Here is a 13900-nt window from a genome sequence, read left to right as displayed (position 1 = left end):
AATCAAAGAACAGTTTAGGGAAAGAGATAATTACATATCAGCTCTTCTTCCCTACAATATGTTTCAATAGATTAGATTATTTTAATAAGCATTGGAAGTGATGGTAACATTTAGAATAATATTGTCAAATGAATCTCCACTGGCTGTATGTGAATCACAGAAGTCAGTGAAAAAAACCCAATTTTGTCTCAATGAAATATTGTTGTATGCATTTTCTGATCTTTATTCTAAGCTAAATGACTTATTTATTTTAAATATTTGTTTATATGATAGATTGGTTAATTAAGTTGCTTTAGAGCAGGAAATAGAGGGATTTTTTGCTTCTGCCGCTACTTTTTGTAAAACTCCAGTGAATAGAAAACAAGTGGCAATTTGCATATGGCAATTTGTCCATGCATGGGGAACCCAACAGAGATATTCCTTGGGAATCACAGGGAGACTAAAGGCTAACTGTGCACAAAAGCTGATGCACTCTGCCCATCACAAGTGATCCTTACCAGTTTTACTTGGCACACTGTGCATAGCTTTGCATGTGCTGAGTAAGCTCCGTCGCCATTCGCTTGACTGGGGTTTGAGGCAGGACTTTACACTTTTGTTTATGGCACTGGGCAAGGCTCAGGAACTAGAACATTAGCTTTTTGCTTTGGCATAGATTTCCTGGCTAAATTACCTAATTTCTCTCTGCCTCATTTCATAAGAACAGTCCAATCTGTTCAGACCAAAGGCTCATTTAGCCCAGGACCTTGGTTCTCACCGGGTCCCATAATGAGTGTCAGAGGAGGAGAATGAGCGGCGAGCAGGCAGCAGTGATATCGTCTCCCAGGCTCCAGCACTGCTTGTTCAGGGATTTCCTGAACCAGGGGTGGAATCTCTGTCTTTAATGCTTTTCAATGACTTGGTTTTGATAAATTAGTACTGGCATTTCTTGAGCTCATATATCTTTTAAGTATCCACAGCATCCCAAGCCCTACAAATTGCAACATGGGAGGAACATCCCTTGATTTTATTTTAAACTTTCTGCCTGCCAGTTTCTCATTTTGGGAAAAAAAAAAAAACCCTGAGAATACTCTTCTTTTCTTCTTATTTCCTTCAATGGTATGTTTTCTGAGTTAGAAGACTGTAACTTCATGCAGTACTGAAAATGCAGGAGTGCCGTGCTTTTAAAGAGGCATAAAGACACTGTTGGTTTTGTTCTTTATTTCATTCCTGAAGACTCTGTGTGAGAAATTTGCTTTTACTGACTGTTACCTGACATTGGCATAATTCATTAAAAAACAAAAAAAAAAAAAAAATCAGGACTTTAAGGCCTTGAATTTGATCTATTAAATATGTACTGCCCTAGTGTTTCTAGAATTGCTTTCTGTGAAAAGATACAGAAAGAAACCATGAATACAGCTTTGCATAAAGTGCACAAGTTGTTCTGGTCTATTTTAGCTGAAGAGAAACACTGAAACATGAGAGGACAGTGCCCTGGACTAAATGGCTTTTGGGGAAGAAGATGCTTGGTTATTGATATGAGAATAAAATGCCAATCTTGTGATTTATCTTCTCTGCTACCACTAACACCTCCTGAAACAGGAAGACAGCTGGGCTATTATATTTCAAATTCCATTTGTGTTAATTTTAATGCCTTCATACAAAAGGAGGGGAAAGGGGAAAGATGTACTTTATTCCCACATGTTTTCTGTGCACCTCTAAATGAATAGTGTGGCCCCAGTGGACCTTTCTGACCCTGTGAGATTTGTCTTACAGGGGATCTCCAGCACCTTCCAGGTTTTTGGTCACTTTTCCTACAAGGCCATATCTCTCAGTTCTTCCCCTTCAAGGGATTACATTTCAGGAACCAATTATGGCTGACAAAGTTTCAAAAACTGTCTCGTATTTCTCAGGGGCCTGTAATCAATGTTCAAATCTGAGATAAACAAAGTTTTGTCTCTAAAGAGAAGATAAGCTTAGCAGAGTTCAGAAGGTGCCTCAAACAGCACAAACACCTTCTCCTTTAGAAATGTTTAAATGTTTCCATCCAAGGTGATAGAAAACTGAGCAGCATTATCTTGCAGATGGTCTGAGAAGATTTTATTAAATAAATACCAAGGCATGTGTTTTTTGCTTACCAATTAGGTTCAAAATTTCCAGATCCAGGGCTAAGTTAAGGCAAGGAAAGTCTTGTTGTGAAATAAGACAAGAAGCAACCCAGTCATTCAAAAGTTATACCAATGTTGTGGATATGCAGAAAACATATGGATCATTCTGATAGTTGTTCTTCTAGATAATCTCTAAAGCTGACTTTGTTCTTTAGTTCTGTTGGCTTTCACTGGGGTTGCACAAGCGTTGCTGAGGAGAGAACCCAGATCATTGTCTAAAGGTGCCTTTGCTCATGAATAACAAATTAAAAGGGTAATTTGGCACAGCAGGTGAGACGATTAATATTTCAGATCTTATTATTTTTGTTTATGGATATATGTGTTTGTGTGTAATTATACATTTGAAGGATGAAGAGCTAAATGCAGTTAAACATTTCCCATTTATCTAAATAAATGCAAATTAAACTTGCATTGTAGAACAAATAATTGATAGGGATTAAGAACACATATGATTCTTCTTCTCAGTGTTTATTGCCATTACGTTAATGATGACAAAAAGCAGAAGGGTGGTGGTGTTACAGATGCAGGTTTAGGAATCATGTATTCATCAGTTCAAACCTTTTAAATTGATGGTGATGGAGAACAACTGTTTTAATTCATACTCATTTGGAAGGATTTGCCATGACCTCGAGTTAACATGTAAACATGGCAAGGGATATGAGAAAGATTCCTCTGGTGTTCACTGAACTTGAGGGGAACCTTGCTGTGACTTCAGTGGGCTCCACGCTGAAGCTCTGAGATCAGGGCCAGAGAAGACACTCATGAAGTTCTCAGGAATCACAGCACATCTGGGATGGCACCAGCCTGTGGTGTTCAGTGCTGTGGTGTTAACCCTGTGCAGAGCACAGATCCTGCATAGCTCACTTGATGACCACGACCACTCCTCACTGTCTGTGGTCTGGTGGGGAGGGGGTGAAAAATGAAGTAATCAGAATGCCAGCTTTCTTTGTCAAAAAAACCCAAAAGACCAACCAGCCCAAAAACCCCCAGTTCATGTGTTTGTCAGTTTGTTTTAACCAACAAAGTCAGTCTGTATTATGCTGTAGTAAACCATACTAAACTATACTGTACTACACTACACTACACCATAGTATATAATGTGCCAGGATTTGGAGCCAAAGTTCTGTTAAATGAAAGGCTGCATTTCTTCTTCAAAAATACAAATATCAGTAATTGGTTTTCCTGGTTGGATGCTGATTAGCCCTGCTGACACTGTGCAGTCCTATTTATGAACATACATATACATAGACATACCAGCTGAGTGTGTCAAATATTCTTGCCAGTGTCACTGACTCTCTCCCCTTCTGGGGACTCCTGGGTGCTAGAAAAGCAGGAAAGATAGTGAATAAAGAAGTGAATTTTAATGTACTTTTTTCAGTCACCCTGAATCAAAACCACTTAAATCCATCTGTTACTGTGTCAATGAAGTTTTTGTTGCACTGGGAAAAGAATATCAAACATTCTTCACTTTTTTAATAAACCCTCCCCAACCCAGTATGAGAAATGCATTGCTCTTAGACACAGAGCCATGAGGAATAATTGCAACTTGTCACAGAGAGAGGTTATAATTATGTCTGCTGTTAGTTATGTCTCCATGTGCACAATAGAAGTTACCTTTTCAAATGCATTGTTCTCTAATGCAATACCAGTTATTAAAATTTGACGATATTATTACTTGCTAATTAAGGAAAATGAAATGAGGCTTCAGAAAGTCTGGGTGCTGTAACACTGAAAGCACGTGGAGGGAACAAAGAGGAAAGATATGTGCTTATTGCAGAGATTTCAGATCTAAGCTTTGCCTCAGGAAAAGCAAAATTGCCCAAAGGGTCAGAATTTCAGCTCCTGTATTTCAGACTTTGTTTATGTCTTTTAAAAAATCTGAATGTGTCAAACACTGGTCTAGTTCTGACACTGCATAGGGACCTCTGCATGAAATGCTGCAAATCAATTGCAGTATATTAGAGACAAAAACAAAGCTTAACAGTTGTTGCAGTAGTTGCTGTGATGTACTTCTCTGCCCTTTTGTTAGTGCCACAAATTCTCTGAAAGTATGCTCATAAGGTCTTATTTTAGGGAGAAAGAATTAATTGTATTCTTCCAGCCTTGCTCCTAATTCTGTCACTCATTTACAGTCAGATTTTTGAAGCCTTTAATTCAGGTCATGCGTTCATATTAGAGACTTCTTCCTGGGAATTAAAAGGCAGGTAGGATAAAAAGCAGTGCAGACACATGCCTTCATTTTCAGAAGTGACTAACAGCTCCAAGTATCAGAATTTTAAATTGCCCAAGAAAGTATTTGCTGAAAATCAGAGCCCTTGAGCAAGTTTTAAATTGGGTGCCCAACTTGTGAGTGTGCAAAATCACTTGGGAAATTAGAAAATCTTGGCCATATGCTTATATGTTAACACCACTTGACTAACTCCTTTCTCTTTGTTGCTTCCCTAATTTGCAGTTGGTTTTGTGTTGTAAATAAGATATCCTTGACTCAGGCCTGAAAGTTCCCCAGGAAAACTGGAGAACCCTTCTCTTGTTAAACAGCACCCTAATTACAGAAGCAATTTTACAAACAATCCCCTGGGGGAAACATTTTTGTTCTCATCAGGAAGGCTCTTGAATAAAATAACACCTTTGCTAACTTCATTTATTTACAACAGGACACAAGACTGAGGCTGGGTTAGATTTATTGCCATTACATCACTGATGCTCAGTAATTCATAAAACATTGGGTCTAGGAGTCAGCACTGCTGTTATTTCCTCTGATGCCTGACCTCACCACAGTCTAATAACATACAGGAAATCCAGAAGACAAAGGAGGAAAGAAGTGGTCTTGAATGCTAAAAATAACCATAGAAAACTTGTACAATCATGTAATAGAGTATGGCCCAATAATTTATTTAACATAATAGTAGAATCTGCTAAAGCAATTAGAATCTGCTCCAAATGTTTCTAATGGAAAATATGCTAGGGGTAAGAATAAGCACACTTAAAGAATGGATACTTTTAGGTTATGTAGTTCAATTACGTGTACTGGTGTTAGGTTTGTATATCTTATTTCTTACATATGCAGGCCACTTAACAACCTGACTGGAACAGACAGTCATTGTGTGGTGGTTGTATTTCCAGAGGTCATCCTATATGAGCCAGACAGTCATCTTAGGTGATGTATTACACTTGACAACCCAGAAAGTTGCAATACAAAGGCATTCTAATTCTCAGTGTCCTCTGAGAATTATTCAATATCCTTGATGGTATCTAGTGTCTGGTATGCCATTGGGATGACATTTTTGGTGTCTTTACTAATCAGTCAAGGTTAACATCTCATTTATGTTAACTGTGTGTTTGGTTTGTTTTGAGTTGTTTTCTTTTTTCCCAATCACTCTATAGTTGCAGGAATTTCTAAAGCAATAAATAGTATAATGACACTACAATGAAACTCATCTCCGCTCATTGATTTGCGGTAGAATTAGAACACATTGTCCCAAATAGGCAGAAATTTAAAATCGGTGCAAATAGATAAACGACATCATCAGCGAAGAACAAAACCAAACCCAAAAAGCTGTTGCATGAAAGTCAGGTAAATCTGATGAATTTAGTTTGTAGAATATTGCAAAAGCAAGTTCAGAAACACATGTATCTTTTTTGAACAGCTGCTCAGTTTGACTGTGCCTGCCCTCCTTTTTATTTACATATGCTGCAGAGTGATTTGAAAGTGGCTATTATTCCTATAAATACCAATATTAGTATGCAGACTGGTATGCTCAGGTGTGAACAAGTCTTCACCATTTGACATTGACACTTGGTTTCTCTCCCAATCGGAAGCAGAAGCACTTACTGATCATGAGCTAGGAATAATGAATAGATTGAACCAGCTGTTCCTGAACAGCCCAGTTGGCTGTTTTCCCTTTCATTAAATTCATTGGATTATAATTGGATAGATAGATAGATAGATAGATAGATAGATAGATAGATAGATAGATAGATAGATAGATAGACAGAAAGCATTCCCCTTCTTGCAAAGATGTATGGTAAATTAATAAATATTGATAAATTTAATTTCAGAAGAAAGCAAAGTAGCGTGGGGTGTTTGATAATTGACTGAAAGACACTTATTGAGAGGGTGAGTTGTCCAAATTCAGTCTAGGGAGTCAGATTTTCAAAACTTGTGCTTTCCAGAATTGTCAATAGACAATTTTAAGCATCTTAGGCTTAAAAAGCAATAGGCATTTTAAGGCATCTTCTGAAGATCAGAAGCTAGGAAAACTTTCCAGTAGAAGTGATGTATTTGGATAAAAGAAGAAACAGGAATCTGTTTTTCTTTCATTAATCTATAGAAATTAAGCATGGAGCTGTTCATCATCACAACAGTTCTTTTGTATTAATTTCAAAAATAAGATTTCCAGGCACCAAAATTCCAGTAAATATCTACAAGTATAGAGCAAAGAATATCTCTTGAGTCTGAAGAAGAGGACACAGATTAATGCAGAGATTGTTTGAGAGGTCTTGGAGTGAGCAGGGAGCTGAGCAAGCTGCCTATGGGAGGCACGGAGAGCTGGGCAGATCTTCATAGCTCTTGATCAGTTTTGCAGGTAAATACTCCTCAACAAAGTTCTTTCTCTGTGTCCTTTATCACAGTACAGCGCAGCCATCCCAGAAAGTTTCAGTTCCAGGTCCTTCAGAAGCTGAATCCTTTCTCTGGGAACACCATTTCACTAAAGATCTGTCAGTGAGAGTGATTTCCCACAGGATTTTAAAACTGATTTTCATAATTCAATCCTGTTAAGCCTCAGGTTGGAAAAACAATATGTAATAAAGGTGTTGCAGAGCCCAGTGTCCTCCAGATGTTGCAGGTAAAACCTTATAGCACATGGAGCCTTAAGACTAAAAGTCAGAAGCCCACTGTGTGCACTTTTTTTCTTTTTTCTTTATTCTTTATTCTTTTTTTTTTCTTCTAATAATTAATGATTTAAAGCAGTTGCATTATTATTTCAATCACTTTTCACCTATTTCCCTAATGGTTACCACTTGCCTCAACATTTGCATTTGTTTTAATATTTGTATTTTTTGCATAATTTCTCACATTATATTTATTTTCACTTGCACTTTTTTAAAAATAAAGCATTCCATGGGGATAAATTTAATAAAAGTTTCTCATTAAAAGTTCTGTAACAGCATGATTCCCAAACCTGAAACCAAAGTGCTCATATTTAACAGTTTTCATGACTCAATAGATTAAGTGTGAAATAGGAAATATAATAACAATAACAACATAGCCATATCCTGCACAGTTGTTTCACTTAAAATTATTCTTGAAAAGTAACATAATTCATAAATAAATCAATTCTCACAGAGTGAAATTTGCTCAAAAGGCTCTCTGAAATAGCCTTGATGTAGTTATTTAATGCGTGCACAGAAAGTTGTATGGGCAAGGGGTGAATCAAAAATTCACTGGTATTAATATATTGGAAGGCAGGAGAATAAAAGAAAAAAAGGGGCAAAAAAAAAAAAAAAACCCAAAGAGCAAAATCATCAAATTTCTGTTTTGTAAAAGTCTCTAAGGTGTCTCTAATCATCTGCCTCTGCAGTGTTCGTTTCAGAAACATTCTTAGCTCAGACCTAAATTCATATGAAGGTTCCTCTGTGGTCAGTGACGAGGTCCTGCCCTTGGGAGCTGCAGTTCTGAGCTGCTCTGGCTCCTCCTTCAGAGGGACCTGAAGCCTTCTGCTGTGACCAGGGCAGCAAATTCAGCCACCTCAACTGATCCTCTGCACAGAGGGGAGAAATCCAAACCTTAGCAAGTCTGAAAGTTTTTCCCTTGAGCGGGAAGTGGAGCTTTGCCTTTTGAACTTTCCAATACTGAACAATGCAGAGAACAAAATATTTCCATGCCAGCAACTCCTTGCTCAGTTAAGAGATATTGCCACTGGCTTTAAAGTCCTCCAATGCACAATGGATGCATTGTTATGCTCCAGGCACTCTGGAAATCATTTGGAGCTATTTTTTTCTGGGGTTTGGGGTCAGGGGTGTTACTTTTGAGATTTATCTTTTTTTTTTTTTTTCCTTGATCAGTTTGTTTTATAAAATACTTCTTCACAGCACAAGAGAGTCTGTGTAAATAGCAAGGAGCATGTCAACATCAAAAATTCTCACAGCTATGACCAACTCCACCTTTTTTATTAAACTAAGGCTCTTGGCACATTGCATGTTTTTGGACCATTCCTTGTTCAGCAGCTTCTTGTGGAAATCAGTTAGCCCCTGAAAGATACCCTGGAGATGTGCTCTTTTCTATTTATGGTTTGGGGGTTAGCAGAGTAAGGATATGAGTTCATTCCATTGCACTAGAATGGCTGGGGAGCTTCACTGCTGTCATTCCATGCCTAATAATTTAAACCAGTACTGACTCCATAGTCGCTGTACACAGTCCATCAGCAAAGTCTCTTCAGATCATTTGCTTTCACTGTGTTTATTCATTATTGACTAGCAGTGGTTTTGCTGCATTAAGCTCTGCAGTTCTGGGATGATTTCTATGAGAATTGCCAGAAAAGTTACAGGAAAAAAATCCCCCTGAAATTCAGCCGTCAGTGCTGTCCAGACTTAGGATGATAGGTTAGTGCTTCATCACTGGCCACATGTTCACCTGCAAGGCAGTAGTACTAAACTGGGAAATAAAATCTGTATTTGCCAATAACAGCTAATTTAAGTTTTCCAGACAGTACTGGATGGTCTAGGTACAGGCAGACATACAAGAAAAAATGTTTAAGAGGTTATCTTACTGAGCATAAATAAATAAATAAATAAATAAATAAATAAATATATACTCACCTATATATAGGTGTGTATATATATATATGATGTATGATATATATACCTAGCTATATACCATATATATATACCATATATATATGGTATATATATATATAGGTATATATATACCATATAAAAATAGGTGTATATATATACCTATATATATGTACCTATATATATAGGTATATATGTACCTATTTATATATGTATAAATAGGTATAGAGTTGTTATATTTATGTATATATAGCATATATATGCATAAACATATATATATATATATATATAATATTTTATTGGCTCGCTGGCTGACTGAAGCTATTCAATACCAAGATATGAAATGTCTAGTCAGATAGCAAGGTCTTCTCACCACTCAGTGTCATGATCTGACGCATTGTTTCAGTATTTCAGCTGTTTGGAAGTGAGTGTCTGGAGCCTGGAAGTGGCAGATCATTGGGAATCACAACAGTTTTTTCCTTCATTTCCAGGACTGAACTGTAGTTCTTTTTGGCTAAATCTTGCCATCTATCATACTGTCTGCTACAGGAAAACATATGTTTTAAGGAGCCAGAAGCATTATCTCCTTCCATGCAAGGCATTTACTAGGTGAAACAATTCATGTCATGCCATGAGCCAGCACTCAGTTGTTGTCTTTATGGGTTTGTGGAATTTCAAGACCTAAACAATCTCATTTTCAGTGGTTTTACTATGGATTATAAAGAAGCATCAATGAGATATAAACTTAGTGTTTAATAACCCATAAAACATGCCATAGCAAGGTTTTAACTACAAGGATCTGTAAAAAAGGTTTGAAGTACATTGCAATATCCTTTTGGGATGCCAATGCAACTAATGAAAGGGTCTAGACAATAAATTGGGCTAATTGCTGAGTTACAAAGGCTTTTCTTTGAATTTTTTTTCTTTCTTCTTTTTGCATTTCTTGAAACTTTTTCTCCCACCTGCCAATTTTGCTTTGTCATGAATTCCTGTCCTTGATTCTGTAATAGCCCTCATAAAACTTTGCAACATTGAGCATTTGTTTAATACAGAGGGGGTTTTGCTGTCTATGGCTCAGGCATTTGCTGACTCACTACAGTACCATTCTTTGTATTCAATTAACTGCAAAACCCAAGAAGCAGCAAAATTACAAACAACTGATCAGAATTTTTCTGAAAACAGTGTGTATTCTTTCCATCTGACACCTCGTGTCTGTACTGTACAAAGAGGGCCACACTCACATAGTCCAAAGACCCCCTAAATCTCTAAAGCAGAGCCTTGTTCTTTGCTATCTCCAGGCAGACTGGTGAAATTTGGGTGGAAATGTGACCAGTGTGATGAAGTACCTATCAGACAAGTGACTAGTGTGATCAAATATCTATCACAAGTCATATTGCTTCCTAGGCTTTTAAAATGGCAGGTGGTATGTAGAAAGGAGTTTATTCCTCTGTTGCCTGTATGTTCTGTGGGTTTGTAGATAGAGGTGGATTGATTTCAGCACCCAAAAAGCTGTTTGGGCAAGTTGCCCTATTTGTGACAGGTTGGACTTCCTACAGCATGTTTATCAGACCTGCCTGGGGTCTCAGACTAACCATGATACATTTATTTGGCACTTAACAGCGATGTATTTATTGTCATTATTACTCACCCATAAATTTGAAAACTTACAGTTTGTGTCTGTTCATTGCTCTTTAACTGAAATGTGAAAACACTGTGGGATTTCCCTTTCAGGCCTCTTATTTCAAATGTTTTATTCTACAAACACTAAGAGAAGGGTAGATCATCTCTGATTTAGGTTGACCTGGGTCTCCACTTGTTCTTGCCTTCTGCACAGCAATATCAGTAGAGTTACAGTGACATAAACCAGAAGAATACAGTCAAAAATCAGATCCTTCCTACACCAAATCACTTTCCACATCTGTTTCCTATTTGTCTTATAATGACACATGGGATTATTTTGGGAATATATTCTGCTTTAACTGTCATGCCACTGACTCTGTAGCCTTATCAGATATTAATTGGTATTCAGGTTGAGCAATTGCCATCTACTAAGGAGAAATGCCAAGAAAATGTAGATTGATAATAACATTTTTCAATAATAGCTTGTAGCATTAGTGGCATCTTCTATTATTGCAGTTGAGGTTTAGCATTCTCATCAATTTACTACTTTTATTTATTGTGCAAGATCTAGATATGGACCCTACAGTAGAATTCCAGAAATGCTTTTCTATTTGATTATTTATTCATCTCTGGTTAGAAGGAGCAAAACCAGAAAACTGGAGAGAAGCAAGGAATGTGTCTGGATTATTAAGAAACAGAAAGAAAGACAACAGGAGAGAGAGAAATGTTAATACTGTGTCAGATACTACAGATACAGGATGACTGTATAAACATAATCAGGCAGGCAACATGCACAAGAACATGCCTTAGGAGATTTTCTGGGAACAAACTTCACTCAGCTGTGTCCAACCTTTTTATCTGACAGTGCAATAAGCCATAGAGGGCTGTCCTCCTAACTGTTCATTCTCCCTTCATCTTTTTCTTCAGTGAATGGAAGGAAATGTGAAATCCATCTCACATTCTTTTCTAAAACATGTAATAAATACACACAGATACGTGCTTGTGTGATGTAATTGAACAAGCCTGTAATAAAATCTGTAGGCTGTGGCTTTACAGAATCATGGACACAGTGGGTTTAAAATAACACAGTTTGGAATTGTGTTTGGTCCCTGTATGGATGAGCAATATGGGCAAGGCAGGGAGCCAAGGAGGACGCTGCTTCCAAGGTGGAGGTTGATCTCTTCTCTTTGGGGCTCCTTGACTTAATTAGATATCTGAAAATTAACCACAATGCAGGTGGGAAATGGAAATCCCAGGTTTTACTGAGGTCTTCACAAGTCTTCTGTGAATGCTGAAGACTTCTGTGCACAAAGCATCTATTCTTCTGGTTTTATCCTCAGTGCAAAATGTAAGATAAACATACTATTCAAACTGATTGGCAGACTTGGTCCCCCTGTTAAAATTAATTAAATGTACTGAAAAGCCCATTGCTTTGGATTTATTTACCTCATTTGACTTGGTGTTGACTGAGGCCCTTTTTAATCTTGGTTTATATTCCTCTATGATTTGCCCTCAGCCTGTATATTTTAAAAGTGTCATCTCAAGGTATCGAGGAATAGTAGTAGTAGTAGTAGTAGTAGTAGTAGTAGTAGTAGTAGTAGTAGTAGTTATAATAATAATGATGATGTTGATAATAATAGTAGTAGTAATAATAATAGCTTTCCTGATGCAATTGAATTTGAGGATATACTCAGGCTAGGAAAAGCAGAATTTTGCACCATGTTATGTACTAATCTAGAGTGGTGGCACATTTCAGAAAATAACAGTCAGTAAAAAATAGATTTTATCTTTTTTTTAGATAAAAGTTTCAAATTCCTGCTTCTTCAGTTACTCAAATGTATTCTCAGTGAAAGCAAAAATAATTCAATAAACCCATGAAAATTAATATGAAAATAAATTATATGTGAAGTGGAACAGAAGAGACACAAGCTGTTTATGTGTATTTTTGCCTTTGACCAGCATTCAGCACATACTGATTAGGAGATGGGCACTTTTACCAGATCCTCACCCAGTGCAACTGGACTTCCCTGAAGCCACAAACCCCACTGGGACTCACATACACTGCACTCTTCTTGAACACAGTTCAAATTGCTTCTTTGTTTTCTTTAATGAAATAATGTTGTTTTTACCTTCTTTTTAAATTTTTAAAAATTTTTAATTTTTTTTTTTTTATTTCACAGGACAACATTTTTAGAATGGAAGAGTCACATTTTGAAAATGGGCGGGGGAAAAGCCCTTATGATCCCAAACTGCTGACAGCTTCACTTTTAGTAGGTAGGTGCCACATAGCAAGTTAAATGAGATGTGCATTCACTGTAAATAATTTGCCAGTGTTCTGCTTTTTTTTTTCTCCTTGCAGCGCCTACAATAGGCATTTGTTTTGTGCAATTTATTTCCAGGTTAAAGCAATTCTGGTTTACTTTTAATACAGTTGACCCAAATGTCCTGAGGTATAAACCAAGATTCAGGTGCCACAAGAGCTGCTTTATACCTTGATCCTGCTAAGTGTTTTTCCTTCTCACATCTTGGTGGAGGCATTTTAATCACCCAGTTTACAGGCTGGCCACACTGGTGGTCACACCAGCACAGCTGAGAGCTGAGTGAGAGCAGGAATAAATAATTCCTTACATCAGTTTTTCTGCCAAGGAATGTAATGTCATCCAGTGTTACCTTGCATGGAAGCTGGAGATCAATGAACAGCCACTGCTCCAGGCCCTAAGGTGATGTTTCAGCTGAAGAGATCTTCAGTAAATAAAGTTAAATTCCTGGCCAGATCAAAAATAAATAAATGAAGTGTTTCTGAATTGGTAATACTTCATTTCATGGAATATGTAAATACGGAGCAACTGGACTGTGTCAATCTAATTGAACTAATGCAATTGATTTAATTTATCGAATTGATTTAACTTATCTAATTAAATTAAATATGTTCATTGTTATTACTTCACCTTCACAAAAAAGGCAAAAGGATGTTTTATGAGACTAAATTAGGAGGAAACAGATTCTTCTTTCCCTACACCTCTGCCTAGGTGTAGCCACCTTATCTTTAACATCTTTACAAGTAACTTTCTGGCAATCTATTACAACTTCAAACCCAACAATAGTTTGAGAAAATTGGAGATTCTCATATCTCAGAAGTCTTCAGGAAGTGACACATAATGAGATACATTGGTTTTGTCAGGCCTTTGTCCATATTATTAGCCTAGGGCCTTGCTTACTGTCTGTCCTTATTCTATTTACTTTGCATTTAAAAATTAAGCTATTCAAAATATACAGCAACAAAAATTTAGTCCTAAGTGTGCCTCATTTCCTGATCTTAGAAGCCCATAATGATCCCAGGT

General features: G+C 37.0%; 1 protein-coding gene across 3 annotated transcripts in view; it reads left to right on the top strand.

Moving 5' to 3' along the window:
• Nucleotides 1–13900, top strand: part of SEMA3A (semaphorin 3A) — a 236677-nt gene that overhangs the window by 155989 nt on the left and 66788 nt on the right. For all 3 annotated transcript variants that reach the window (XM_064702968.1, XM_064702969.1, XM_064702970.1), the window contains one exon: nt 12740–12833. In XM_064702968.1, the coding sequence (XP_064559038.1) occupies nt 12740–12833 (94 nt within the window). The remainder of the gene's footprint in view (nt 1–12739; nt 12834–13900) is intronic.

Source organism: Zonotrichia leucophrys, chromosome 1A (genome assembly GCF_028769735.1).
Source record: "Zonotrichia leucophrys gambelii isolate GWCS_2022_RI chromosome 1A, RI_Zleu_2.0, whole genome shotgun sequence".
NCBI classification, from domain to species: domain Eukaryota; kingdom Metazoa; phylum Chordata; class Aves; order Passeriformes; family Passerellidae; genus Zonotrichia; species Zonotrichia leucophrys.
Note: the sequence above shows the minus strand (reverse complement) of the source record. Positions and strands in the feature narration are given on the sequence as shown.